Source organism: Megalobrama amblycephala, linkage group LG16 (assembly GCF_018812025.1).
Source record: "Megalobrama amblycephala isolate DHTTF-2021 linkage group LG16, ASM1881202v1, whole genome shotgun sequence".
Classification (NCBI taxonomy): Eukaryota; Metazoa; Chordata; class Actinopteri; order Cypriniformes; family Xenocyprididae; genus Megalobrama; species Megalobrama amblycephala.
In genome coordinates, this window is record NC_063059.1 from 44256256 (window position 1) to 44269591 (window position 13336).

General features: G+C 44.1%; 1 protein-coding gene across 1 annotated transcript; it reads left to right on the forward strand.

The window, feature by feature from the left end:
- The first annotated feature begins 11281 nt into the window (after positions 1–11281).
- LOC125249455 (olfactory receptor 52B4-like) lies at positions 11282–12423 on the forward strand. The gene is given in 3 exon segments (XM_048161758.1): positions 11282–11407; positions 11409–11447; positions 11449–12423. Coding segments are annotated over 3 exon segments (930 nt in total). The 3' UTR covers positions 12214–12423.
- The last annotated feature ends 913 nt before the right edge of the window (positions 12424–13336 follow it).

Genomic DNA, 13336 nt, shown 5'->3' on the forward strand with positions numbered 1-13336 from the left:
TAATATGAATAAATACTGTGTTTTTATTTTATAGATAATTACACACTCTTTATTTTTTTCTTAATACCTCTGTAATCTTTTTACAAGACTTTCTTCTTACAATTTGTTTAGTACTATTGTCTACTAAATTGATGCCTCTGAAATCACGTCTTTATGTAAGATACAGAAAGAAAGAAAGAAAGATTATTATTGAAACAATTTGTTACCTAACTTCCCAAAACCATTATATTATTAGACACAGAATTATTTTTGCATCTAACCCTTTCAAATATGCATGTATAGAACTGCAAGAATAATAGCAAAATCTATTTAAAAAGTATTATTTTTTTAAGATTGTAAGATTTTGATAATATCTTTTTTTCATTCCATCCATCCATTCTGTAAACCGTTTGTCCTTTAGACAGGTACATTCATACTGTGATGCAACAGTGCTACTAGTCTGTGGCAGTGCTGTGTCTTTTGTTCCTTCCCTGCTGAATAATCCATCTTAAACCAGCATGAATTCATATTGGTTCAGGATGGTTTATGCTGGTTTAGTGCGGACATAATTTACAGATCAATATTTCACATGAATCATGACAAAGAGTGATCTGAATTGCAGTTTGTCCTGAATCACTTTGAGTATATTGCCCTCTGCTGCTTATTGAGAAATAATTCAGATACTGTATGCTTTGAAATACTGTATTAAATATTTTCAAATACATCATTTTAAAACAATAAATAACCTTAATAATTATAAGTATATAATTTTATTTCTTAATTTCTTGATTATGGCTTTGCTAGGTGCATTGTTTGCACATATATGTATGTTTATTATTTTATTATTACATGTATTATTATTATTAATATTATTATTATTATATAATTAATTTCACAGTAGTTTATTTGCAATAAATGAGGAAGCAAAGTCCTCAGTGTTCTAAAATGTTTAAATCCGATGTAAATTCATACTCCCATTTTCGGTTAAATAAATAAACAACCCAGATAGCACATGTACATTGCAGAGACGTCTATTTGATTTGTGTGTTTTCATCTGGAAGACTAGAGTATTTGCTCATCTGCAACGCGTTTATAAGACTTTTTCTGTCAGATGTTAAATACGCATTTATAAAATGCCTTTAAGATGTTTATGATTTAGACTTATATGTAAAACTGACTTTTAAAGAGGTTTATCAGAGTTTGTACACAGCAGATGCTTTCAAGATGCTTTTCCAAGTGTTCTTTATAACCCAGGTGAAAAAACTGCACTAAAATACACTTTATTTCAGTACACTTAGTAGACTTCCATAATGTACTTAAAGTGCTCTATTTCCATGCGCTAATTTTGTACTTAATATACCAAAAATTGTTCTTTAGTACTTCTTAAGATAATCTTAACATCTAAGTGACCTTAACTGTGCCATTTTGAGACAGCATGAATATAAACTAAAATGTGCTTTCAACATACTATCTGTTTTAAAAAAAGTATTTAGTTAACCACTTGTAGTACACTTGAACCCATCTCTCGTACACTTATCAGACATAGAAAATACACTTATGAATTATTTATGTAATGTATAAAAAATAAAGAATAATGTATGTGTAATGATGGGTCAGTAGAGTGTGGATCCATTTGGAGCTTTATTAACACAATGCCAAATACAAACAAGGGCAAGGCAGTACCGTAAACAAGGACAGGCAATGGTCGGGGCTGGCAGCAGAGAATCAGAGTCGGGTCACAGGCAAGGATCAAGACAGGCGGCAAACAATCACAGATCAGTAAACAGGCAGGAATCAGGGCAGACGGCAAAGGTTCAGCAGAGGTAAACAGTCTAGGTAATAAGATATCAGTCCACAAAATAAACGCTCAGAAATGATCACCACAGCAAATCAAGACTTCGCGATGGATGTGTGTGTGTGTGCGTCTTAAATAGTGTGAGTGTGATGCGGTGCAGGTGTAAATGCAATCAGTCCCAAGAATGAGGGCCTATGGGAAATGGAGTCCGGAATGGTTGTGAGTCAATATTCAGGTGATGGCTCCCTCCGGCGATCCGGAGGATGCACCGTGGGAGCCGCATTCGTGACAGGGCCCCCACCCTGTGAGCGGCTCCAGACGCGAAGGAGGCGGACGCCGGGGTCTACCACGAGGTCGCGGGGCCGGTCTCTCCTGGGTGCGTCCGATGGAATTCCTCCATGAGATTGGGGTCCAGGATATCATCTGCATTGACCCAGGATCGCTCCTCCGGTCCGTACCCCTCCCAGTCGCCCAGATATTGTAGCCTCTGGACCCCGGCGCCTGGAATCGAGCAGCTCTCGAACATGATAGGCCTCCTCACCCTCGATCATTAGCGGTGGGGAATGATGGTCCTCGGCTCCCTCCGGTTCCCCTCTCGGACCCCCGGAGGGTTTCAGCAACGAAACATGAAAAGTGGGAGAAACGCAATAATTAGCAGGCAACTTTAAGCGAAAAGATACAGGGGTAATTTGTTTAGTGATTTGGAAAGGCCCTACATACCTGGGACTGAGTTTCTTGCATGGAAGTCTTAACCGCAGATCTCTGGCGGACAGCCAGACCCACCGTCCTACAGTGTACCGGGGTTGTGGTCGTCGATGTCTGTTGGCCTGAGTCTCTTGCTTCCTGACTGCACGCTGAAGATGGTGATGTGCTAAGTCCCATGTCTCCTCACTCCTTTGCATCCATTCGCTGACTGCAGGTAACTCAGAGGGCTCGCCTGACCATGGAAATAACGGCGGTTGATAACCCAGGACACATTGGAATGGGGTGATGCCGGTAGCCGGTTTCCGTAGCGAGTTCTGCGCATACTCTGCCCACATGATATATCGGCTCCACTCAGACTGTTTGCTCTGACAATAGGTGCGAAGAAAACGTGGGAGTTCCTGATTCAGACGTTCCGTCTGACCGTTGGACTCTGGGTGATAGCCTGAGGTGAGACTGATATTAACATTCAGGTTCTTGAAGAAGGCGGCCCAGACCCAAGAGGTGAATTGTGGTCCCCTGTCTGATACGATATCGTCAGGTAATCCATACAGTCTGAACACGAAATTGCACAGTACTTCGGCGGTCTCGAAGGTCCGTGGGTAGTTTAGAGGAGTGGTATGAGGCGACACGCCTTGGAAAAGCGATCAACTACTGTGAGGATGGTAGTGTTGCCTTGTGAGGCGGGCAGGTCAGTGATGAAGTCGATTGCGATGTGAGACCAGGGGCGTTGTGGAATGGGCAGTGGTTGCAGCAGACCAGCAGGCGACTGGTGAGAGGGTTTGGATGTTTGGCAGGCTGTGCAGTGGTGGATGAATTGAGTTACGTCGTGAAGCATGGATTCCCACCAGAACCAGGTTTTGCAGCAGATTATGAGTGGCAGTGATACCGGGATAACCAGAGCTAGGAAGATCGTGGACATGGTGTAGAACTTTATCTCTCAGATGTGCTGGTACGTAGGTGCGATTGGGTGGACATGTGGTCGGAGGAGTGGATTGCTCATTGGCCTGGGTTATTTCGGTCATGATGTCCCATTGAACTGGTGCGAGAAGGAGGGAGTCAGGGATGATGTGTTCTTCAGCCTTCGGTTGTTCGATTCGCTTGGTTTGTCGAGATAGCGCGTCCGCTTTGGTGTTTTTTGGAACCAGGTCTGTAGGTGACATTAAAATGGAAACGGGTGAAGAACATAGCCCATCGGGCCTGACGTGGGTTTAACCGTTTGGCTGAGCGGAGGTATTCTACGTTTTTGTGATCTGTGAACACCGTGAATGGATGTTGAGCTCCCTCCAACCAATGACGCCATTCTTCCAGTGCCGCTTTCATGGCCAGCAGTTCACGGTCACCTACGTCGTAATTTCGTTCTGCGGCTGACAATTTCCTAGAATAGAAGGTGCAGAGATACATTTTTTCGGGATCGCCTTGACGTTGGGACAGAATGGCACCGATACCAGTGTTGGAAGAAGTCCACCTCCACGATGAAAGGGCGCTCCGGGTCAGGGTGACGGAGAATGGGTGCCGTTGTGAACCGTTCCTTGAGCCCTTCGAATGCTTGGTCAGCCTCTGGAGACCAGAGAAGATGAGAGGATGAGCGTTTTGTCATGGAAGTCAGGGGTGCGGCTACACTGCTGAAGTTTCGAATGAACCGACTATAAAAGTTGGGAAAGCCCAGGAATTGCTGCAGTTCCTTTAAAGTGCGCGGTTTCGGCCATTCGAGCACTGCTTTCACCTTGCTGTCATCCATAGCCACCCCGTCCCGGCTGATGACGTACCCCAAGAAGGAAGTGGAGGTTTGATGAAATTCGCACTTCTCAGCTTTTGCATATAACTGGTGCTTTATGAGTCTCTGCAGAACTCTAACATGCTGAATGTGTTCGTCAAGTGAGTTAGAGTAGATAAGAATGTCGTCAATGTACACTATGACCCAGTGATTTAACATGTCTCTGAATACATCATTAATGTAGGACTTGAAATACGGCTGGACTGTTGGAAAGCCCGAACGGCATAACGAGGGTCTCATAGCGGTGGTCATGGAAAAAGCGGGTTTCCATTCATCCCCTTCCCGGATACGAATGAGGTTGTAAGCACAGCGAAGGTCGAGTTTGGTGAAATACTCAGCCTGACGTAATTCTTCAAGTGCTGCAGGGACCAGTGGCAGGGGATAACGGAACTTTACGGTAATGTCATTCAAACCTCTGTAGTTAATGCAAGGTCTCAGCCCTCCGTCCTTCTTCTTGACAAAGAAAAACCCTGCTGAGGCTGGTGATGTGGATGGCCGAATAAACCCCTTGGCCAATTCCTCCTCGATGTATGCTTTCATGGATGCGGTTTCGGGCTGCGAGAGAGGGAAGATCCTGCTTTTGGGGGTCGTGGCACCTGGCAGCAAGTCAATAGCACAGGTCTGTGAGCAGGTAGCTCAGTGGATTTTTGCTTACTAAAAGCCACTGCTAGATCTGCGTATTCGGCGGGAATGTTGTGCTTTTCTGGGTTCTCCGTGTGGACCTCCACAGATCGTAGCGGCAACGGGGTTACAGGTTGTAGACATTGTTTGTGACAGTGACTGTCCCATTGTAGTATCTCTCCCTCCTTCCAAGACACATGCAGGGTTATGAGTACGGAGCCAGGGCAAACCAAGGATGATAGGGTTGTTAGGTGAGTGAATTACGTAGAAGCAAATGGTTTCGTGATGCAGGATTCCAATTTGAAGTTTGAGCTCGGCAGTGATGTGTGCTACTCTTCCTCCTCCGATGGGCTTTCCATCTAGCGCCTCCACTGTTAACAGAGAATGGCAATCGATTAGAGAGATGATGGAAATTTCCAGCCGCTCCAGAATCCAGAAGAGCACGAGTGGTGATGACTTGTTCGTTAACGGTGAGTTGAATGGGAATTTTGAGGCAGTTGGATGAATAGTTATGATGTGGAAGAGAACTCACCACTTTGGAGCTCGTGGGAGTAGGACGAAACCGGGCAGTTAACCTTGAAGTGGCCAGCCTGGCCGCAGTATAAGCAAAGGTGCATTTGACGTCTTCTCTCTCTCTCTCCTCGGGCTGGAGTGGAGTATAACCGAGCTGCATGGGTTCAGGAACTGGGTTGGCAGGGACGGGCGCTCGGGAAGGACGCCGTGAACGCAGGAGGTTGTCGATGTGAATTGCCAGTTCGATGAATGAATTTAATGAGCTACCCTCGTCCCGACATGCGAGCTCTGCTTGTAAGTCCATGGATAAACCCCGATGAAAGAGTAGCTTCAATGTATCCTCTATCCAGTTTGTTTGTGCCGCCAAAGTGCGAAACTGCAAGGCATATTCAGCTGCTGTGGCTTTACCTTGTGTCAGTGAGAGCAGCTGGTCACCCAGCCTCTGACCTCCCGCGGCATGTTCGAACACCTCTCTGAACCGCTGAAGGAAGTCAGCGAATGTGGGAAACACGGAACCGTCATCCCACCAAACAGCGGTGGCCCAGTCCAGCGCTTTGCCCATCAGTAGTGAGCAAACAAATGAGATACGACCCGTGTCAGAGGGATACAAGGGGGCTGTTGATTCACATATAGGGAACACTGAAGGAGAAAGCCCTTACACTTTGCTGGTGTGCCATCAAACTTCTCAGGAAGGGCCAGACGGGGATTCATGGTTGGGGGATTGGTGAATGTTGGCGTGGCAGGTGCGGCGGGCGGCGGGCGGCGGCGTGGCGGCGGCGTGGCGGCCTCGGCGGGGTTGAGGCGTAGGCCCTGTAGTGTCTTTACCAGTTCTTCCGTAAGCAAGGTTAGGCGGGTTAGTTGGTGGTGATGCATCGCTAGTTGACTGGCTTGGGCTGATAACTCAGTGGAGATCTGTGCTAGGGCTGCTGGATCGCTGTGTGGCGAAGTCTTCTGTAATGATGGGTCAGTAGAGTGTGGATCCATTTGCAGCTTTATTAACACAATGCCAAATACAAACAAGGGCAAGGCAGTACCGTAAACAGGACAGGCAATGGTCGGGAATCAGGCAGCAGAGAATCAGAGTCGGGTCCACAGGCAAGGATCAAGACAGGTGGCAAACAATCACAGATCAGTAAACAGGCAGGAATCAGGGCAGACGGCAAAAGTTCAACAGAGGTAAACAGTCCAGGTAATAACAAGATATCAGTCCACAAAATAAAGGCTCAGAAATGATCACCACAGCAAATCAAGACTTCGCAATGGATGTGTGTGTGTGTGCGTCTTAAATAGTGTGAGTGTGATGTGGTGCAGGTGTAAACGCAATCAGTCCCAGGAATGAGGGCCTATGGGAAATGGAGTCCGGAATGGTTGTGAGTCAATATTCAGGTGATGGCTCCCTCCAGCGGTCCGGAGGGTGCACCGTGGGAGCCGCATTCGTGACAGTATGATAAATATATATATAAAATGTATTTATAATGTATTACCCACAAATTTTTATCCATTAAATAATTATTTTCAAATGTATTGTAACTATGTTAATATTCCCTTTATATGATACTTAACTACATGTTAAAAGTGTCTTTAAATAGTACTATCACATGAAATAAGGAGGATTCAATAGCGAATGCAGCAAATATAAGTTTATTAAGAAAAAATAGAAGCAGGAGAGATAAAACGGGTTAGATGTCTTGGATGCAGATGGCAAAGTATTTTTACATTTATTCCAAAAAATAACCATAAGAACACTGTAACAAATTTCAGATTTCTTGTATGTTTTACATTTACATTTCTAACTTATGTTCAGCTGTTAATTAACTAATAGTCAACTTATTTTTGGATCATTAGTCATCAAAGCTAGTTAAATACTACAGGTGTCATCATGGGAGTCATACTAATAAATTTAATTTTGTTAATTTGTTAATTTCATAAGATGTCATGGTCATGCAACACTGTATATAATATTTATGCAGTAGTCATCACATGATCCAGTGAAAACATCCTAAATGAGCACATATGTTTGAAGTGAAAAATGTCAGATGGAAAACGTCTTGGTTATGTGTGTAACCCTCGCTCCCTGAAGGAGGGAACAGAGACGTTTGTCAGTAGTGACTGACGAATTGGGATATCGCCAAGCCAATGGAATTGACATGCAATATTTGCATAGCGCACACCGCCCCCGCAAGGCAGATATAAATACGGAAGCGGATGCAGTTGTACTCTGTTTTTCGCTGAGGAGACAACCTGAGTCTGCACTACAGCGAAGGCACAGGAACTGTGGCGACGGGACGTACGTCTCCGTTCCCTCCTTCGGGAAACAAGGGTTAAAATGAGGGTTCCCTTACAGTCGGTCTCCACCAGGTGGCTGAGGCATCTGTGGAGACCACAGCACACCTGGACACTTGTTCGAGGGGAACTCCTGCCCGCAGGAACTAAGGGTCCCAATCACTGAGTGAGGGTACGATGGCTGTTTGGTATCACGGGAACACGGAATGTACCGCGTTGACACGCCCATCTCGGGACCCGGTTGTGAAGCCAGTGTTGAAGCGGCCTCATATAAAGCAATCCGAGTGGTGTGACTGGGGCTGCGGATGCCATATGCCCCAGGAGCCTCTGAAAAAATTTCAGTGGGACCGCTGTCCTTGAGTGAACTCATGCAGTTCAACATTGACTGGACGCACTCCTCTATGAGGCGTGCTGTCCAGGCGATCCGAGTCCAGCTCTTGTCCCAGTTGACCCGAAGACCTAACCGCCTGAGGTGAGCAAATACCATGTCCCTGTGTTCACACAACTGCTCCCACGAGCTGGCCAGAATGAGCCAGTCGTCAAGGTAGTTGAGAATGTGAACGCCCTGTTCCTTGAGTGGAACAATGGCTGCCTCCGAGCCAGCGGGACCAAAGGCACCACAGACATACCCGGCGTGGGGCAGTGAGGCAGAGTACTGGGACCTGACTCAGACGGCATTGCGGCCCGAAGTGGCAGTGTGTATGGGAGAAGCCACAAGGGAGGCAGCCTCGACATACACACTGGGAACCTGCTGGCGAAGGTGAGAGGGGGCTGAGAGTGGCGAAGCGGAGCACCGCACACTGCTAGCCGCACCCTCTTGGGACCTGAAGGAATTGGGAAACAGCTCTTTTTGTGAAAAGGTGGGTACCTCTGGACTCCGGAGAGCCAGCGGCGGTACAATACAAGACACAATTTCCCACCGGCCCTCCTCTGGGGGAGGGACAGATGCGGGCATCATCTCCCAAAGAGCTGACATCCTCTCTTCCAGGTTGCCCATCTCAGGACCGCTTCATAGTTATCTTGCCACCTGACTTGGCTAGGGTCTGAGCTGGCTGGGTGCCACGACTGGCTCCCTGCTGTCTGGTGGGTGGAGGCTGCTGCTTTGCATACTTAGCAGGGATGTAGGACGATGCAGGCGGGCGACGAGCAGACTGAGGTTGCGCAGCTGGCGGTGGGGTGGAGGCAGCAGCGGACCACCGTGGCAGGATGTGTTTGATGGCCTCAGTCTGCTTCTGTGCGGCCAAGAACTGCTGGGCAAAGCTCTCGATTGTGTCGCTGAATAGGCCGACCTGTTACACGGGGGAGTCCAGGAACCGATACTTATCGTTCTCCCTCATGTCCACCAAGGTCAGCCACAGGTGGTGTTGCTGGACCACAAGCATAGCCATCACTTGATGAACGGAGCGAGCCATCACCTTAGTCGCCCAGGAGAGCAAGGTCGGTGGCGGCGCGCAAGCTCCCCCAGCAGGTGTTGGTCAAGACCACCCTGGGGCATGTCCATGAGCACTTTGGCCTGATAGACCTGTAACAGGGCCATGGCATGCAAGGCAGAGGTGGCCTGTCCGCAGGCTCTGTAAGCTTTCTCTGTGTTAGACGAGAATTTACAGGCCCGGGATGGGAGAGCCTGCAGCCGTCAGCCTGCAGCCTGCAGCCGTCGGATGGATCCCAGCGTACCCCTTAGCCTCCCTGCCATCCAGAGTGATGAAGGCGGAAGAGGGACCAGGCCTGGCACGAATGCTATACAGCGTTCTCCATGACTTGGTCACCTCCTCATGCACGCCGACGTGCCACTCCCCTGACCAGAGCCAGAGAAATTCTGAGGCAATACATGTATACATCATCTCAATCATGTATTTATTGTCTTGAAAAGTGTTTATCTGCATATTATAGCGATGTCTGGCCTCTGTTAGTTCCTGGATAGTCACATGGTTGTTCTTCTTTTAGGAGGCATTTGTGGACTAAATGTGCACAGAGCGCCCTCCGGCTGCAAGTATTAATTAAAAACACAGTATCCAGCGTTCATAGTGATGACAATAAATATTGAATAAATATTACTCCTCTGTATAGAAAATTTACATAAACATATGAGAATCCATCAATATTTCTCCAAATGTGCATGCTTTTAAGCTAAAAGGCTATATGAAATGCCATAGAGGTAACATAATTGTTCAGACACTTTGCATCACAGAAATACATTATATTTTAAAGTATATAATAGAATACCATTATTTTAAATTGTAGGCCTAATAATATTTCACAGTATTGCTGTTTTTTCTGTATGTTTGATATACACCATGATGAGCTTGAGACATGATCACAGAGGGTTTTTTCACAGCCTACCTGACTGAAAGGCCTCATTAATATGCAGGTCATTACAACTCATTATGCGATTCTTTTGTCTTCTCAGGTGTAAACGACCCATTATTCATGATGATTCACGCCTCCTGTGTTTCTTGACAAAAAGTGTCTTACAAAAACTAAATCAATATATTGTTATAAATGAACGAGTAGGCAGCATAATTTTTACATCATTTTGAAGCAAAAACTCTAGTCTACAACCTCCAATACCCTTGAAGTGAACACAGATTTAATATTTTTTTTTTTTTGGCTTTATTTCAGTGACTTAAGTTTTTTGTTTTTTCAATAACCATGCATAAACGTTATTCCTTCAAAAATACAAACATGTACATACATGTTCCTCACATATTATTGTAGCCTAGTTTGTGCTGAATACAATGTAATGACACTTTTTCCATTAATATGTTTTATGAACAACTGAAAAAAGCACAAATGTCAGGGCATGTCAAAACTTCTCCATGGCCCCAAGAATCCTCAGACCCCAGAGGGTTAACATCAGAACAGTAAAACGAGGCACTTCAAAGGCTTGAGAAGCTCACTCTCAGTCAATAGCAGGAACACAACAGGTTGGCTCCAAAGCAAAAGACAGAGTGCAACTGCATCTGCTTCCGTATTTATACCTGCCTTGCGGGGGGCGGTGCGCGCTATGCAAATATCGCACGCAAATATAATAATATTGCCCATTCCCAAATGATCCCATTTAAATGACTCTTTTAAATGTTTTTTTTTTTTTTTTTAGATTACCACTAAACTACAGAATGCACCATTAAAAGCAACATTAAAGTTCTCCAGTTAGTTGTGCTATCTTAGAAATGGACAAAGTTCTCCAGTTAGCCGTGCTCTTTCATTGATTCATCTGATTTACAAAAAAAAAAAAAAAAAAAATGTTTTGTTGACAATATCATCGTCATAGTGGCTTTTTCCCTCATGAGGTTTATAATCCACATAGACAGATAACTTAAAGACAGTATAAAAGACCCAAGATAAAAGCGCACACACTAGTTAAAGGTCCGGTTGCTGCATGACTGCTTGGTCAATCAACCAGACACTAAGTAAGTGTCATGTTATTGACAGCTCATAACTGTCACCATATCTTATGCAGAAGAGCAAAGGATTTCTAAATGTACAGAATCTGTTGTAAGTATTTTAAATATTACACATTAACCCATAGTATCCTGGTTGAGCTGTAATATATTTCATATATTTGCCCTTTTCTACTTTGTTTAGGATGATATCATGTCTTCAGCTGGGCAATGTCCTACAATGTGTCATCTGATCTGTCTCTTCAGGGCTTCGATCTGTCTCCTGAGAAGGCCATTGTTGCGTTTGTCTTTGCCGCTCTGAATTATATAATTATATTGTTCTGCAACTCCTTCCTCCTTGTTCACAATCATAACCAATAAGGGTCTTCATGAACCGAATGTACATTCTCCTGTTAAATTTGCCTATTAATGACCTCATAGGCTCCACTTGCTTGTTCCCTCATATCATGCGGGAGCTCCTGTTTGACACCAGGACCATGTCGTTCTCCATTTGTATCACTCAGGCTTTCTTTATACATGTATATGCTGTATCTGTGGTCTTCATCTTGACTGCCATGGCATACGACAGATATGTTGCTATCTGCCAGCCAATGAGATACACTACCATTATGAACAACGTTCACCTCATGAAGATCATCTCGTTGGTTTGGCTCTCTAATTTGACACTGATAGCCGTGCTTTTCATTCTCCTCCTGCGTTTGCCTCGCTGTAGGTCTTACCTTACCCATCCGTACTGTGACAATCCCTCCCTGCTTCAGTTGGTCTGTGGAGACACGACCATTAATAACATTTATGGACTGTTGTTGACAGCTGTCTGTCAGGTGATAACAGTTGGTCTGATTTTGTACACATACCTACAGATCCTCATAGCCTGCTTTCGCAACAAAAGCTCTGACACGAGAAGTAAAGCTCTGCAGACGTGTGGTACACATCTAGTTGTCTTTATCTTGTTTGAGTGTTTGGGTCTTTTCACGATCATCTCATACAGGATAAAAGATATTTCTCCTCACTTAAGAAAATTCATTGCGGTTGCTGCTATGATATTGCCACCGATGATGAATCCTGTTATATATGGAATGAGAACTAAAGAAATCAGGGTCAAAGGGATCCAATTTTTCAAGAAAAAAGTTTTTGCATCATGAACAAATAACTTTTAGAATCACAGTTTAGCAGGTTGTGACATGTCCTGATATATAATTTTCTGCTGGAGTTAATTTGACTGATATTTAAAAAAGGGCTAAATGCAATTCCAGTTTATGACCAACAAGATACAAACCTAAAACAATTTTTAAAATGGTACCAGTGGCACATACATACAGTAAATACACATATACACACAATATAAAAATATATTTTATATTGTAGTCTAAGTTTTTAAAATTACATTTATTAAGCTGAGTAATGAGCCAAGATCCTTGGCGTCTCAGAACACAAGATGGGTTACATGTATGCCAAAAAATAAAAAAATAAAAAAATATTGTGTTTTACATTTCTAGATTTAAACACTCTTTTTCTTAATACCTCTAATCTTTTTACAAGATTTTACAAGTTGTTTAGTACTATTATCTAACCCTAACCAGCAAGAATTCATATTTCTTCAGGATGGTTTATGCTGGTTAGAGCCGACATAATTTACAGATCAATATTTCACAATGCAGTCATGACAAAGAATTATCCAAACTGCAGTTTGTCCTGAATCACTTTGAGTATACTGCCCTCTGCTGCTTATTGAGAAATAGTGCAGATACTGTATGCATATTAAATATTTTCAAATACATTATTCTAAAACATAAAATAACCTTTAATAATTAGAAATATATACTTTTATTTCTTAATTTCTTGATTATGGCTTTGCTAGCTGCATTATTTGCATGTATAATGTTTCAGGATGGTTTATGGCTGGTAAGAGCCAGTATAGTGCTTATACAGTGCTTGGTCCAGCCGGCACTCCCACTTTCCATGCTGAGGGACCAGGCAACCAGCATCCCATGCTGGGCCCAGCATGCAAAACATACCTTATACTGGTTATATATTCTGCTTGAAAGACTGACTCTCCAAACCATTTTGTGTCCTGTATACATTTTGGCCTTACATCCTAAGTGGACAAATAGCTCACAGTAAGATGAGGGAATAAAGGAAGCTAAGTAGGACTGTGCAGCACAGACCAAAAAAAAAAAAAAAAAACTAACTTTGTAACATTATAGTCTTCAACTCTTCAATTATACTCTGAGCCATTTCAGGAGAAAAATATTTGTTTTGCTTTGT